Source organism: Ochotona curzoniae, unplaced genomic scaffold, assembly GCF_017591425.1.
Source record: "Ochotona curzoniae isolate NIBS_2020 unplaced genomic scaffold, NIBS_Ocur_1.0 contig_2754, whole genome shotgun sequence".
NCBI classification, from domain to species: Eukaryota; Metazoa; Chordata; class Mammalia; order Lagomorpha; family Ochotonidae; genus Ochotona; species Ochotona curzoniae.
The window spans coordinates 24,354,057-24,368,910 of record NW_024465582.1 but is presented as its reverse complement, the minus strand read 5'-3'; the positions used below and the strand labels follow the sequence as shown (position 1 = coordinate 24,368,910).

Genomic DNA, 14,854 nt, shown 5'->3' with positions numbered 1-14,854 from the left:
CGTGATGGTTGAAATCCAATAATGTATTCAGTTAGCTGTAAATATGCTGCTAGGATCTCCGTGTGACTTTTAAATGAACTCCTCAGAAAGAGTGTTGCTAAATACATCTATTTTTCTTAGACTATTTTTTAATTTAAATATTATTTAAATGCTTGTCACTGACCTTTCCCCCAAATATTAACATGATATAAAGGGCTGTCCTTGGGCCCAGCTCAGTAGCCTAGTGGCTAAAGTCCTTCCCTTGTGTGTTCTGGAATCCCATACGGGTGCTGGTTCTAATCCCAGCAGCTCCACTTCCCTTACAGCTCCCTGCTTGTGGCCTGGGAAAGCAATAGAGAAAGGCCCAAAGCCTTGGGACCCTGCACCCATGTGAAAGCCCAGAAGAGGCTCCAGGCTTCAAATCAGCTCAGCTCTGGCCTTTGCAGCTGCTTGGGAAGTGAATCAATGGACTTAAGATCTTTTCTGTCTCTCCTCCTCTCTGTATATTTGACTTTCTAATAAAAATATTTTTTTTTTCTTGTTGGAAAAAAAAAAGGCTGTCCTTTTGGAATCTGGAGTTACGAAATGTGGACAGGGTCCTGCTTTCTTCCCTTGGCTGTCGCGTGTTCTTCTGGACGGGCTGGGGAAGCCTTATTGTTCAGAGAGCAGCTTGCACCATAGGCACGGGGTTCCCAGTGTCAGCAGTCAGTGGCGTAGTCTGAAACCTCAATGTGTGGAAACAAGAGGGTGACATCGGGGGAAGGGAGCTGTCCGGCCTCACCTGGGCCTCCTGTCAGCTCTCCTCTCCCCCTGCTGGCCGACGGCTCCCTGCCGCCCTGCTGCCGGTGCCTCTCTGGGAAGGGCAAGGTTAGTCCCTGTGCAAGTAATTTCAGGTTCCCTGGGACCTGAACTGTTTTCAGTCAAAAAGAAAGGCAACTAAAAAGATGGTGTTTGTGTCTTCAGGAAGCAAAAATCTAAAGAACACGATTGGTAAAATAGCATGGGCAAAAAGAGTGTTCTGTGACGGTGTCCCCATTGTCTGGTCTGTAAGTGCAGTTTTCAATCCTTTTCAAGAATTAGAGTCCTTTCTTCTTCAAATTAAGGTTTATTAAGAATTTTCAGACATCTAAAGGAGGAGTCTTTGGACATTACTTAAATACCACCATTGAAGCATATTTCAGATTGCTCAATCAGTTTTAGAATTTTTTGTTTCTTGTTCATAAATGAGAAAAATGAATGTTCATGTTAATACATTTGGTATTCGTTATTAACAATACTCTGATGCATGTCACGATAAAGGTAATATAAAACCATGTATGCAAATAGCTTAAGGTTGACAGACTTATCTTTTCTGGGTCAAGTATTGACGTAAGCAAAATCATGGAATTTTCCAGTGGCACAAGAAAGATTTAAAGAAATTTATTGACTAAGAATATCCTTGAAGAATACCTTTTCCGATGTTCCTACTGCTTGTATTTTAAGTTGTGGAAAGCTTTGTTAGGTGAAAGATTAAAAAGTGAGGTACGTGGGGCTCTGAAACTTTAGGAGTTTGCCTTTCATCCTACTTTTTGAGAAAAGATTGTCGAAAGTTCTGGAAGCCGGAATAGTTTGATATTTATTCACAGTCAGGAGTTGGTAGTGTAAGATGCCCGGCCAAGAAAGTCAGAATGACTTTTGACTCATTATCTGTTGAACAGGTTTTTAAAACAGCAAATGTGCCATCCTGTTTAACTGCAGTAAGGTCTTGATTTTACCCTCCCAGGAAATTCACAACTGTGAGGAAAGAAGTTGAGACTTTATGTGTATACATAAATTGATGCCAGTTCATGTGTGTACACAGATTTTCTTTCTGTTTCTCTGTGCCCTGTCCCCACCCAGGCCCCCACCAACCCCATCACAGTTTCTATTCTCTTTCCTAGAAAACTTTCCCAGGTCTCAGAAATGCTCTAAATTTAGACAGAAATGATGTAGATTAGGTTTCTTTGTTTATGTGTTTAGCAGTAGGAAAATGGAGTCTTGAACAATGGATTAGTGCATAGAATAGGTAGGTACCCGTTTTGTAAGTCAACAGGGTGAGACAGCAAAACTACGCTGCCAGGCTTGGTTTTGATGAAATGCCACCTTCCTGGTGTCTGCGATGCATTCTGCCCTGTGCCGTCACACATGTAATCCTTTCTCAGACTTTGTCAGACCTCCCATGCTGTGAAGTGTGTATGGGTAGAATGGTGGCTCACAAGCGGCTCATTCACCCCTAAAGCAAACACTGCCAGGTCACAGCATCTAACCCAGCAGTTCTGACGACAGCTGTGGACAGGCTTCCAGGCAGTCCTCGGCCTCACGACTCAGACAGATCCCCCTTGAAACCTGCTGCCCGCCCCCAGCCTCGTCACTCAGAATTTTGGTATGAGAAAGGTCCTAAGATCACTAATAATGTACTTATCTTTCTCTCCCCCGCCCTCTTTTTAAGATCAAAAAATACTTTGAGCTTGAACCACTGGCACGTGGGAAACGCTGGATTCTGCAGCCCTGCTCGCTGGAAGACACGGATACACTGAAAGACAGCTTCTCGCAGCTGATCCATTTGTTAGAAGACAAAGATCCCCAGACTCTCCGACTGTGAAAGCTGTCTGAGCACACAGGCCTGGAGCCCACCATGTTAGTTCCTCATTGATTTTGCTATCAAGACTCTGATGGCCTCCATCTCTATGTTCCTCTCGTTGCTTCAGTCATCTCTCTTGTAAAGTGAATACTCTGTAAGTCAGGTGAAGCAGCATCGGCATTAACGTCAAGTACACACTACTGAGAGAGAATTTATTCTCTGTTTACCACTAATTATCTCCACCGCGTGTCTCTTCCTGCTGTCCTTCTCAGCATCTCTCCTCTGTGCTAAGACCCATGGAATCATGACTCCTGGAGATCAAGTCCCTATGCCAGACTTAAAGACTGTCACCTTCCTGGGGAAGGAAACACAGTCTTCTGTAACTGGGACTCCACATCGGATGCATATCATTTTTAAGGTCTCTTGAGGTTTTTATTTCATTTGACTATTTTTTTTTTAGGGTTATTTTAAAAAATATTGATGCTAGAGACTATGAGACAAGAGTGAGCGCCAAAAACTTCCATTAATCATCGCAAAGGAATCTCTTGCCATAGTCAAATTAACTTTGACAGACTTAAAGGACGAGATGTTTCCTTACTTACATCTGGAGCCCCACTCCTCTCTCTTGAGAGCAAATACATGATTTGGCCTTTTGAGAAAGAGTGAGAAGACATTTAGGCACAATGCATTTGCTAAGTCCTCAAGTTTTTTTTTTTTAACTGTGTACAGTCAAGCCACAACACAATCCAAGTATCTTTTTCTTAAAAAAAAAAAAAAATCAGTGTTTGATCAAAATAGAGAACTTAATTTTTAAAGTAATAAGATTTTTTAAACAGGCAAGCAAAGTATGGTATAGGCTGGTTAAGGTTTAGGCCAGCATGGATTTGGTGACAGTATCAAGGAAGCACGTGTATTCCCACTGCAGTAAGTGTAACAGAGTCAGCTACCTCCATCCAGCAGTGAAGGGTCTATCAGTATTTCTAATGTGAACCTCTATTTTCAGGGGTTCCATGTGCCCTTAAAAATGTATTGAGACCACACCAGATAAGTCTTTGCAGGGCTCAGATATTCAGTCTCTGGAACTAATGTTTTTCACAGATAATCTCGATAATAAAATTGCCTAGACATAGCTATACAGTTCTACTAAAATTTAGAGCCTTCGAGCTTTTCTAGATCAGGAATCATCTGTGGATCCTGAGATTCGTAGATGAAATCTTCTTGGGGCACATTTTGTAGACTTTTGACCACAGCTGATGCCAAGTGGCCAAACCAGAGACAACTGCTCCCACACCTGAGCAATAAAACTTGTTTGTAATTTCCAAGTTGAAGCAACTGATACCCGCACACCACAGACTCATGGCACATTTATAAGGTGATGTCATACCTTTCGTTTCTGAGAAGATGTACTTAACATCATGCAAATACAATTCTTGTGGTTCAGTCTTCTAAGTGGATTTTAATGTAATCATTGCCTTTGAAACATCTAACACGTCTTTAAGCCTTTTTTTAAAATAGTGTGGATCAAAAAAAAAAAGATGCACAGAGATTCACACATAATTCCATTTTAGCATCTTTGAGGTTTTCTTTCTTTTGCTTTTTAACACTGTGTAATCGTGAGCAGAACAAAACTTCTGTTTCGATAGCCAGTGACACAGTTCCTGATGTTGTTCTGTCCTGCTGTGCTCATCCTCCACACAGATTCTGTCTGGCTCTCCCGGCAGCTTCATTAAATATAGGATGTTGTCTTTTTAAGAGCTGGTGGTTAAGCGCTCCTAAGCCATCTGTTAAAGGACTTCCGTGTGTGTGTGTGTGTGTGTGTGTGTGTGTATGCACGCTCATGTGCGTGCCAGGGATGGGCTTCCCCTCAACCCCAGGATTGTCTGCAGCTCTCAGCCGGCAGAATGAAAACATTATCAATCAGTACCCAACAACAGCTGTTTTTGACAAGTTTCTGTCTGACGCCTAATGCTTTACAACTGTCAGTACGGCTCCTTCTTTGTCTAGCAGGTCAGAGCTGGCCGGCTTGCCGCTTCTACGTGGCACCCTGTCCGTGGAAACCTAGAATTTGCCATGTCTTGGAAGTCCACCAAGGGGGGTGGGGGTGGGGTGGTAGGACCGGGGCCCGGATGGGGATGGGTGGATGGGTGGGTGGGAATTGGGGGTGGATGTCCTCTTCCTAGGCTTATGTAAAATGCCACAGGTGTCTTCGTTTGCATATTCAAATATTATATAGGAAAAACAGTCTGTTATGTATTTCTTCACTTAGCTTCTTGTTATATTTATGGAAGTTACTAGTTTTTGTACCTTCTTAGCTAAAGCCAGTTGCCTTTTTTGTAATGGCAATTAATTTATATAAAACTTTGTATCTGCTGTGGTTTACAGTATTGGTTACTAGTTAACTGCCATATTGCCCTGTCTTTCTAATAAAAAAAAAATATTATTGTATCTCTACTTCAAAGCTAACCGATTCCTACAGACATTTTCTGGAGAACTCCTGCATACTGTCCCTGATTTGTGTATGGCTTCCACTATCTTCCAATGCAAATAAACACTGAGTAGAATGGATGCTTGCAGAGTGACTCCTTTGCACTTCAGCATTTGGGAGTCCCAGATTTCTGTTTATGTTTGTGCTGCCTATTTTAGTTTTCAAAATAAGTTGTGTTGCTCTTGGGTCAAAACAAATGATTAATTCACATTTCTTTTTTGAAGCCATTGTGAAAACCTTGAGAGGAAAAAAAAAGTGTCTTTTCCAGTTGATTTGTCCTCAGCAGCAATTTGCTTTCCTTGGAGCCATTCCCACAGGGTGCGTGGACAGACCCGAGACAGAGACGGGAATGTAAAGTGACATCTTGCAAAAGATCATGGTAGGATACTTGCTATGAAACAACTTTCTGAGGGTGGCATGGTTGGGTGCAATAAACTATTTCCTTCAATGGTGAGCGTGCCCCTTAAGACATAAGTCAATAGTTTTTCAGTGACTGAAGAGCAAACACTATGCATTTTTAGGTCTTTGCTTAAGGTGAAGATTTCCCTATAAACAACTGAGAAAGAAAAAAAAAATCAAACAATGGGCAGACGGAAGAGGGCAGAAAGGGACATCCTAGCTCTCGCTCAGGCCCAACAGCAGCTTCACCTCCACACGGTGCAGTTCCCAAGCTTCTAAACGTCTCAGACCTATCCGAACACAAGTGTAAGATTTGGAAGCCATGGGGTTTTTCTTCATGGACAGATTGCATATTCAGACATGAGTGGAAATCTAATATTCCTCCTTAGCTCATCCTCTTGATGAGTTTAGAGTGCGGTTTTCATTAACCTCCTGACTTAATGGCAAGGTGGGAGTGGGGTGGTAGAGCTGGAAGTGGGAGTTACCCTACCCGTGGGAATCCCTCATTTTCACTGTGTTTGGAAGGGAACAACTGACTTTGTTATGCAGAAGCATTAGAATATAGAGTCACTGCATTCCCTTTGGGTCCTGGAAGATCTGAAGTTCATGCTGCAAAACGAATTAGCACATCATGTTGGGAATTCCTGGCTCCCAAGGGTTCACAACTTTTGGTCACCACTGAGTGATTAAAGATTTGCATCTCAAGGTTAAAGGTTTTCCAACTCAGATGCATGAAGTGACTGATGAACCCATCTTGGCATCCACACCCCCGCCTCCCCCTTGTACTAATTGGGGAACATGAAAAGGATCCCTTGTAAGACCCAGAAGACTCCAATGGGCTATCAGTTTCCCCTCCCCTTCCCTATTCTTTTTGAATTAAAACCAAAAGTAAGAAACTTTCCTTCTGCCCACTGTTTAATCAACTTTGGAAATTCTGACTTCCCATTCCCCTAATGTGACTTTCTATAAAACTAAGGCAAAGCATTAAAAAAAAAATGTCCCAACGAAGAATCTCTCCAAACATGCTTTGCCCAGCATCCTCCTTTCCTTTAAAACAGAATAAAGAAATGTTTATGATTTTTTTCTCAGATTTTCTCCACAGTCTCCTCGTACCTTCCAACTTGGCCCCCAGGAAGCACTTTGTTCTCCGGGTCCTGGTTTAGAAAGACAGTCTCCAAGGGACTCCTAGCACTCAGCTGTCCCTTGCCCTTCACCTTTTTGCTCTCCAAGCTGGTGGATGTCACGTAAGTGTTTCGTTGAGGCTCACCCACCGGTGTCAATTAACATTATTTCCCAGGGTGTGGTGAGGGTTTGGTGGTTTTCAAAGCACCCCCCACTTACCAAATACATCGTCTCTGGTCCCAGGCACTGTTTGGAGGATAAGGAGAGGGGCCCTTGATTGAATGTCTCACCAGTCTTGGTCGTGTTTATAACCCATTCCAATTTCTGTCACAACCCCCCACCCCCTTCTCCTGGAGCTAGTTAAGAACCACCTGGGCACAACCATCCAAAAACACTTTTGCAGAAAACACAATCTTCTGCAACCCACCCAAGAAGACTGCATTTCCTTTCTTTCCTCTATTTTTTTTTTAACTCCCACCCCCCAATCTCTCCCTCTTATGCTGGGAAAATATGCTACACAAATGTTTGAGCCTGATTCTTTGTAGCATCAGCATTCCAAGCATGGAGGTGGTCCCCAGAGAGGAAAGCCTGGCTCAGACCCGCAGGGACAAATCAAAGCCAGCCTGCCTTGAATAAGCATCAGCTTCCCCAGCGCCCCGCTTTCACTGCCTCCTTGTGGGTTGTGGAGTTGGGGGCGGGGGAGGTCTGGGAGGGGAACAGGTCTGTTCCAACAGCCTAAGATCACTTACATCCCAGGCAACCCCGCTGAAGGTGTGAAATCCAGCCTCGAATGCCACAACCTTCACTGACAAGTGATTCATGGAGACACAGGCTGGAGCTCCAGCATCAAACAGATGTCAGACAAAACACCAAACGCCTATAAATGATTGCTTTGCAAGCAACGGAATGACTGGAAGACTGGGCCTAATGATGTACGCTGTGTCTGGACAAGCTTACAGAAGACGTGGGGGTGGGGAACTGGTTTTAAACAGTCTGTGGAAAAGGCTGTTTCTAGAGAGGAAAGGGGAACCACCATCCCTACCTGAGAGGCCCATGCGGAGATGGTTTCTGGCGAGTTTTTGTCTAATATATGTAAAGGTCAATCCAAAAAAAAAAAAAAACCACACATGTCAGGGGCACCCCAAAGGCCAGCCTTGCGTGATATGATATTAAATCACTAGACACATAAATAAAAAATGAGAAGATGGTGTCGGAATGGAAACTGCTCACCTAAAGGCAGAGACAGGAATGCAAACAGCAAGTCTGGCTGTCATTCTTTCTCATCTGGAGCAAGTCAGGTTTGCCTCTGGACCTTCTCCAACTGTTTTACAACTTTCTAGACATGCGGTGTATCAACCCAACACTTTCATGAAGCAGTTTCGACAGGATTTTTGAAATGACAGAATATACAGAGAAACTTAACCTACCAGTGTCCTTTTCTTTCTTTCTTTTGTTTTTTTACAGGTTTCTTCTTGCAAGTAGGACTTTAGACTTTTGTGACATTGAAGGCTTTCCTTCATCATTCAATACAGTTTTTGTTGAACACATACTTTGTGCTAAGCATTGTGGTGAATGCTATGCAAACTGTAGTATACATGACATAGTCCCTAGCTCTGCATGATTTTATTTTCTGCAACATTGGTTAAGTTGAATTGTTTGTCTAAGCCAGAGGATTGGGGTGGGGGGATAGTTGTGTGTGTGTGTGTGTGCGTGTGTGTTGTTATATTAAAACTGCAATTTTGAAGATCCAAAGAGCTCTAGATTTTCAGTCCTAATTCCTGAATGTGAACCCTCCTGATTTAGAGTTTGTTTGTTGTTATTGTTGTTGTTTTCAATGCTCTTTGGTTTCTTTTGAGACCATAAATAAAACTAAGCATCTAAACACATCCATGGAAAAGGTTTTGTCTCTTGTTAAATCTTTCTAAACAGAACTCCATAAAGCTAGCACCTTTTATTCTGCTGTTTTACTGCTGTAACAATGAAGAATACGGCTAGCACACAAAAGTATTTCTAAAGTATTAAACCAAGTTCTGTCAGCTGCCTGCTGTTCTTTTCCTGATGCTTGTGTTCAAAGGGCTCTACCTCTCTCTCTAGAACAGCTTCGTCTCATTCTTCCCCCTGTGTCGATCACACACATGATCGATATTTGAAACGTTTAACGTTGACTTTCCAAGAGGAAACTTCTTCACTGGCAGTGTCTTCCGGGGTGGCTGTGTTGGAGTATGTCATGTTTGCCTGCACAGAGGCAGCAACCTGGAAAGTTCAGAGTTCTCTGGATTTGTTTGTTCTATTTGCTTTTTTTTTTTTTTTAACCTAAATGGATAGCAGTGAGTTTCAGCTGATCAGGAGGCCACTTGGTTTTTTCTCCCATCGGGGATTGGGAACGTCAAGATACCCCTTTGGATGGGACCGTTGTATATTGCAAGATGGTTCTTGTGCAAGCTTCTTCATTTAGAAGGAGTCGTATTTTGATTTCAGATACTTTTGCAAAGTCTCTATCGATACCAGTTGCATTTTTTTAGACACTTGAAGTCCTACCTTTCTTTCCTTAATTGCCCCTGTCCTGTGAGAAATGTGTCCCGGAGAAAGCCGCCAAATAACCCCCTGCAGGGTGCTGGCCTGAAAGTCTGGGTCAGATCACAAAAATTGCCTGAAACACAAACCTCAATTTCCATTCACTTTGTCACATTCGAAACACAGCAGGATCCGATAAGGTTATGTAATATCAAAGTTAAATTAACTCACATAGTTTACAGGCAGTACTTACCCGTAATGGAATAAGGATCTGACCAATGCCCATCACTGTCTACAAACATCACAAAGAAGGAAGCAGGCAGGTATTATTGGTGACACCAGCATCCATATGGACACTGGTTCAAGACTCACCTGCTCCACTTCCAGTCCAGCTTCTTGCTAATGCACCTGGGAAAGAAGTGAAGATAACCCAAGCATGTGCTCTACACCCACATGGGAGATCCAGAAGAAGCTCCTGGCTCCTGGTTTCTGGCTCCAGTTTGGCCCAGTAACAACCACTGTGGCCATGTGGGGAATTAACTCATGGATGGGTAGATCTCAGTCTGTTCCATGTTCTTCAATTCTGCACTTCAAATAAACTTTCTTTCTTTTTTTTTTTTTAAATCAGAGGCCTCTATTGTGGCATAGTGGGTAAAGCAACCACTTACAATTCTTGACATCTCTAGTGTGGCCCTTGTGTGATTGAGTCCCGTGTACTGTACTTCTGATCCAATTCCCTGCTTTTGGCCTGGGAAAAGCAGCAAAAGATGACCCAAGTACTTGGGCCCCTACCACTCACATGGGCAACTCAAAAGAATTCCTTGGCTCCTGTCCCCTGGCTTTAGTATTGACCCAGCCCTGGTCATTGCAGCCATGTGGGAAGTGAACCAGCTGACAGATGCCTGTCTCTCCCCTTCTCTCTCTAACTCTGACTTTCAGATAAATAAATATTTTTGATAAAGAATGGCTGTGAGCAATAACTGTGGAAGCCAAATGACAGTGATAAACATGCATGTACCGTGTTTGCTGCCTTTGAATGTGCAACTGACATTTTCCCCAAGTCGTTTTTGAAAGAGAGGAGGAAAATAGAAAGTGAAGAGAATAAAAAGGCCAGCCACAGAAGAGAAGATATTTGCAATGCAAAACCAAGCCTGTTGCCAGAATATATTCAGAATTCCTGTAAACCAGTAAGGACAAAAAATTCATCTTAATGGGGAAAATAACAAGAGACTTACAGGCATGAAATATCAAATGATCAGTAACTTGATTAATAGCGAGCTACAAATAGAATGTCCAAGGAGACAGTACTGCAGACGCACTACGATCGCTGAAATTAAAGACAATATCAAGAAAAAAAGAAGAGGAGAAAATGAGTGTTAGTCTGGCATCTCCCTCACCAGTGAGAGTTGTGTGCTGATTCCAAGAAAGAAGTTTGTGACTAATCCCACAGTTTTTGGAGTCAACCAGAACTGCCTGGAGTTTGGCGCTACTCCTTGCTAGTCACATCGTGGGAGAGGTTGCTTCAATGGCTGTGTTTGCATTTTCTGACCCAGAGTGGAGATGATATACCTACTACAAAGGGTTATCATAAGAATTAAACAACATGTACATAGGACTTCTCAGGGTACCTGAGACTTAAGAAATATTCCATAAATGATGACAAATTTGATTCCTGTAACATACGTTTGAAGTGGTTTTCCTTTTTCCATTTCTTAGGTAGAAAGCTCTGCATCTGAGATAGGTTTGCAGATACAAAGGGTGAGGTTTTACAGCAAATGAAATGATGCAGTGGATACAAAAACATCGGTCTTGGAGTCTCATCCCCAGCTGGTCATGGAACCTTTCTAGATCAGGTAAATGTGACCCCTCCGGTGACACTCCCCCTTCCCAGCTTCTGTCATTTATCATTTAACTGGCCACTCACTGATTCATTAAACAAACCCTGATTGGGTGATACCATGAACAAAACATGTTCTATCTGTACCAGGGAAATGAAAAAGTAATGAGAAATTTTAGCCTGGTAAAGTACCCAGGACTAAATATTTGCTACTTACATATGTTTATTTATGCAGAGGTCTTTATTCCTGGGTCATTGGCTTGCATGTGAAAGAAAGGAAATTCTTACGTTTCTACTGGTGTTTTGAATCTACAGCACTTAATACAGAGAATGCCATGAATATTGCTGACTTGTCAACAACTTCCAATCGAAGACGAGGGTTTCAGTATTCTTTTCCATAGGGCTGGGATTGCATAAAGGTGAGTTTTATTATCACTGATTATAGAAATTACAAAGATTATAAAGGAGAAATTAGAAGCAGCTACAATTTAGGTGAAATCACATCAACATTGATTTCTTCTTTGCATTTCTTTTCTACATACTTTTATAAAATTGGAACTTAACTGCATATTGCATTGAAACATTTTTTATTTATTCATGTATTGGGAACAAGTTTCTGTGTGTTGATTTTTTTTCTAAAGCCTGATTTTTACTGGCTACACTTACAAATACCACTATTCAACTGGCTCTGTATTTCTGGATTTTTTTTCATTCCTATTTTGAATGTCTTTGTTCTCATTTCTTGATGAATCCCATCAGATAGTTACTTGTAGAATTATAGGATCTGAATGGAATTTTAGAGTCAAAAGATGTAAACACTTTTAAAACATATCCTTAAATTACCTTCATAATATTTATCAGTGCAGAATGCCTAGCAGTAAGTAGCTGGAGGCTTCGGTTACCCCATTTCCTTGTGAACATGGGTCACTGAATAATTTTATCCTGATTGGACTGGCTAAGAGTAAAATTTTGTTTTAATTTTCTTTTGTGATAGCTTGCATTTCAGCTGGACTTTAAATAAACTAAGCAACTTTGGTCATTATTTTCTGGAAAAGTAGAAAAAGTGAATCATATTTACTTCTGCACACATAATTATTTAATTCAAACAATACCCTTGTACCTATTCTGTGATCTTGGCTAGGATAGATATGCACACTGTCTGTGCTTTATATATATAGTTATTTTGTTTTAATGGTGTTTACATACTTGATTGGAGTGAGAAGGGTCAAGGAGTAGGGGACAGTGGATGAGACCATTGCTTCCAAGTTTCTTTTTCTTTGTCCTGTATCTCGAAGAAGGGGTGGGAAAATGGAGAAATTCCATCCAGCCTCCCAACCTGGTGGTGGGGAATGGTCACCCAATATCATTGCAGGGTCCCCAATGTGGAGCATGCTCCGAGGGTTCTGTTCAAGTGATTTTGATAATTCTGAAATGCTGTGCATCTTACCACTCCAAGGATGAGGAAATCCTTTAAGGTCCATTGGCTGACATATTCCACTTTAAAGTTTCCATTCATCCAGATGTTTGTTGTCAACTCTTGGCTGCAGTAGTTGATCAATTTGTTCTGTCTTCCTTCATCTGTTGTGGCACTAGATATCCTCTGCAGGCCCCAATACTAGGTCATTATGTCTCCAGCCACATCTCTTACACCAACCAATGAATGCTTATGCCCATGCCAACCCAGCCCTCTACACATTTGACCCTCACGTACACCAGAGGAAACTGCAACCTAGTTGGAGTGACACCCAATAATACCCACCAGGCCTGTCCTCAGCCTTGGTTCCTGTGCCTGCCAGTATGTGCAACAGATTGGTCCAACCTGTCCCACATTCCTTTTAGCTTTCATACACATCAACGAGCAGTGGAGCCTAGTTCACCCCAAACAACACAACTATCCAGCCTGCATTCATGCCAGCAGATGCTACATCCAGTACAGTCAGGCCCTCCCCCTACCCTGGTTCTCATACTCACCAAGTGGGAGTTGCAGCCCATTAGAGAGTTACCTGCAGTTTCCCTACTGGACCCTCTCCCAGTCCTGGCTCTCACACTCTCCATGTGATTCTGTAGTCTAGCTTGATAGGACTTGTCCTCATTCCCAGCACTTGCCAGCTGATGCTGCAGCAAAGCCCAACCAGCCTGTACTTACTCTGGTTCATGCATGCACAAGTGGGTACTGGCGGTTAGCCCAGCCTGGGTCTCCCCCAACCCAGTTCACAAGCAGGCCAGCAGATGTTGTAGCTCTTCTAGCTTGGTCTGCCCCCAGTCCCAGTTCTCACACTCACCAATGGGATCAGTAGCCCAGCAGGGGATTCCATGCTGACCTCCTACTGGGCTTGCACCCCTCTCTATGGATCTCATATACATTGGTGGGTGCTGCAGCCCAGTGAAGCATGACCTGCCTCATCTCAGCATTTTCCAGTGGGTCCTATAGCCCAGCCTGACCCAGGTTGTGCCCCAGTTCCAACTCAGGTTGGTAAGTGCTACAACCTAGCCCAGTCCAGGCAGCTCCCAGACCTATCCCTAATGTAAACTGGCTGGTGTTGCAGCTGGACTCGGCCAGTCCTGTACCATGTCCTGGTTCTCAGATCTTACAGTAGATGTTATGAACTGGCCCAGCCTGGCCCACCCCCAAACCTAAGCCACATGTATGCCAGTGGGTACTAAAACCTGGTGTGTTCTGGGCTGCTCCCTGCCTTGGTTCTTGCACTCACCTGTTGGGGACACCATCCTGACAGAGGAGTTTCCGAAGCTCCACTGTCAGGTCACCTCCCAATGGTAGATCTTGTGCATACCAGTGGTTCTTGGCCCAGCCTGACTTGGCCCACCTTCTGTCCTGGCAGGAACAATGGCCTTGCCTGATTGGGTCACACCCATTCCAGTTCTTACTGTTGGGTTTTACAGCCCAGCCACATCTGGTTCATATCTAGACCCAGGTTTTGTATGGTTCAGCAGATGCTGACACTTAGCCCACCTATCCTATACCCAACCAGCCTTTCATGAGCACCAATGGGTACTAGAGTTTAGCCCAGTCTGGCATACCCCAGACTGAATCTACACCCATACCAAGGGACACTGCAGCCATGTCCAGCCCAGACCACCGCCCACATTCTTGCTCTCATGCTCACCAGTGAGAACCACAACCCAACTGGTTCATTTCCTTAGCTCCCCAACCAGACCTATTCCAAGCCATAGATCTTGCATGAACCAATGCTTGCTCTGATCTGTCTTAGCATTGCCCATCCCCCATCTTGGCCTTTGGCATTGGATGCTTCAGCCTGGCCTAGCCCGGCCTGCCTCAAACTCTCGGTTGGGTACTGTAGCCAAGTGCTGTCCATTCTACTCCCACCCCTGGCTCATGCAAACTGGTAGGAGTGATAGCCTGGCCTGCCATGAATGGTACTCCATTCTGGCCCTTGGACATGCCAGGGTGCTAAGGTTTGACCTATCCCTGCCCAGTCTACTCCCTCCAGAACCAACCCACATACTTGCCAACAAATAAATCTTTGCCTGCCCCACCAACACCCAGGCCTGAATCACATGCTCACCAGCAGGAGCTACAGCCCACCAAGGGGGTTTCCTAAGTTCCCCTATCAGGCCCACTCCCAGACCCAGATCTCATATGTGCCTGCACATACGAGGTCCTTACTTGATATAGTCTGCTCCCTCCAAACTGGCCTTTGTATGAACTGGTGGATGTTGTAGCCCAGCCAGCCCAATACCCTATTCTTGGATGCATCTGTGGGTACTGTAGCCTGGACCAGTTCGGCTTGTTCCTAACTCCAGTACCCATGAGTGTTGGAGGGTTCCATGGTCATGCCTAACTCAGCCTACCAACCCCAACTGTTTGTTTTATAGATTTATTTTTTTAATTTGGAAAGTTAGATACACAGGAGGAATGAAAAATCTTTTGTTCACTGAT

General features: G+C 43.5%; 1 protein-coding gene across 2 annotated transcripts in view; it reads left to right on the top strand.

Moving 5' to 3' along the window:
* Positions 1-5,143, top strand: part of ARL15 (ADP ribosylation factor like GTPase 15) — a 399,440-nt gene extending 394,297 nt beyond the window's left edge. For both annotated transcript variants that reach the window (XM_040977531.1, XM_040977532.1), the window contains exon 5: positions 2,447-5,143. In XM_040977531.1, the coding sequence (XP_040833465.1) occupies positions 2,447-2,599 (153 nt within the window). In that variant the 3' untranslated portion in view covers positions 2,600-5,143. The remainder of the gene's footprint in view (positions 1-2,446) is intronic.
* Positions 5,144-14,854: the final 9,711 nt, after the last annotated feature.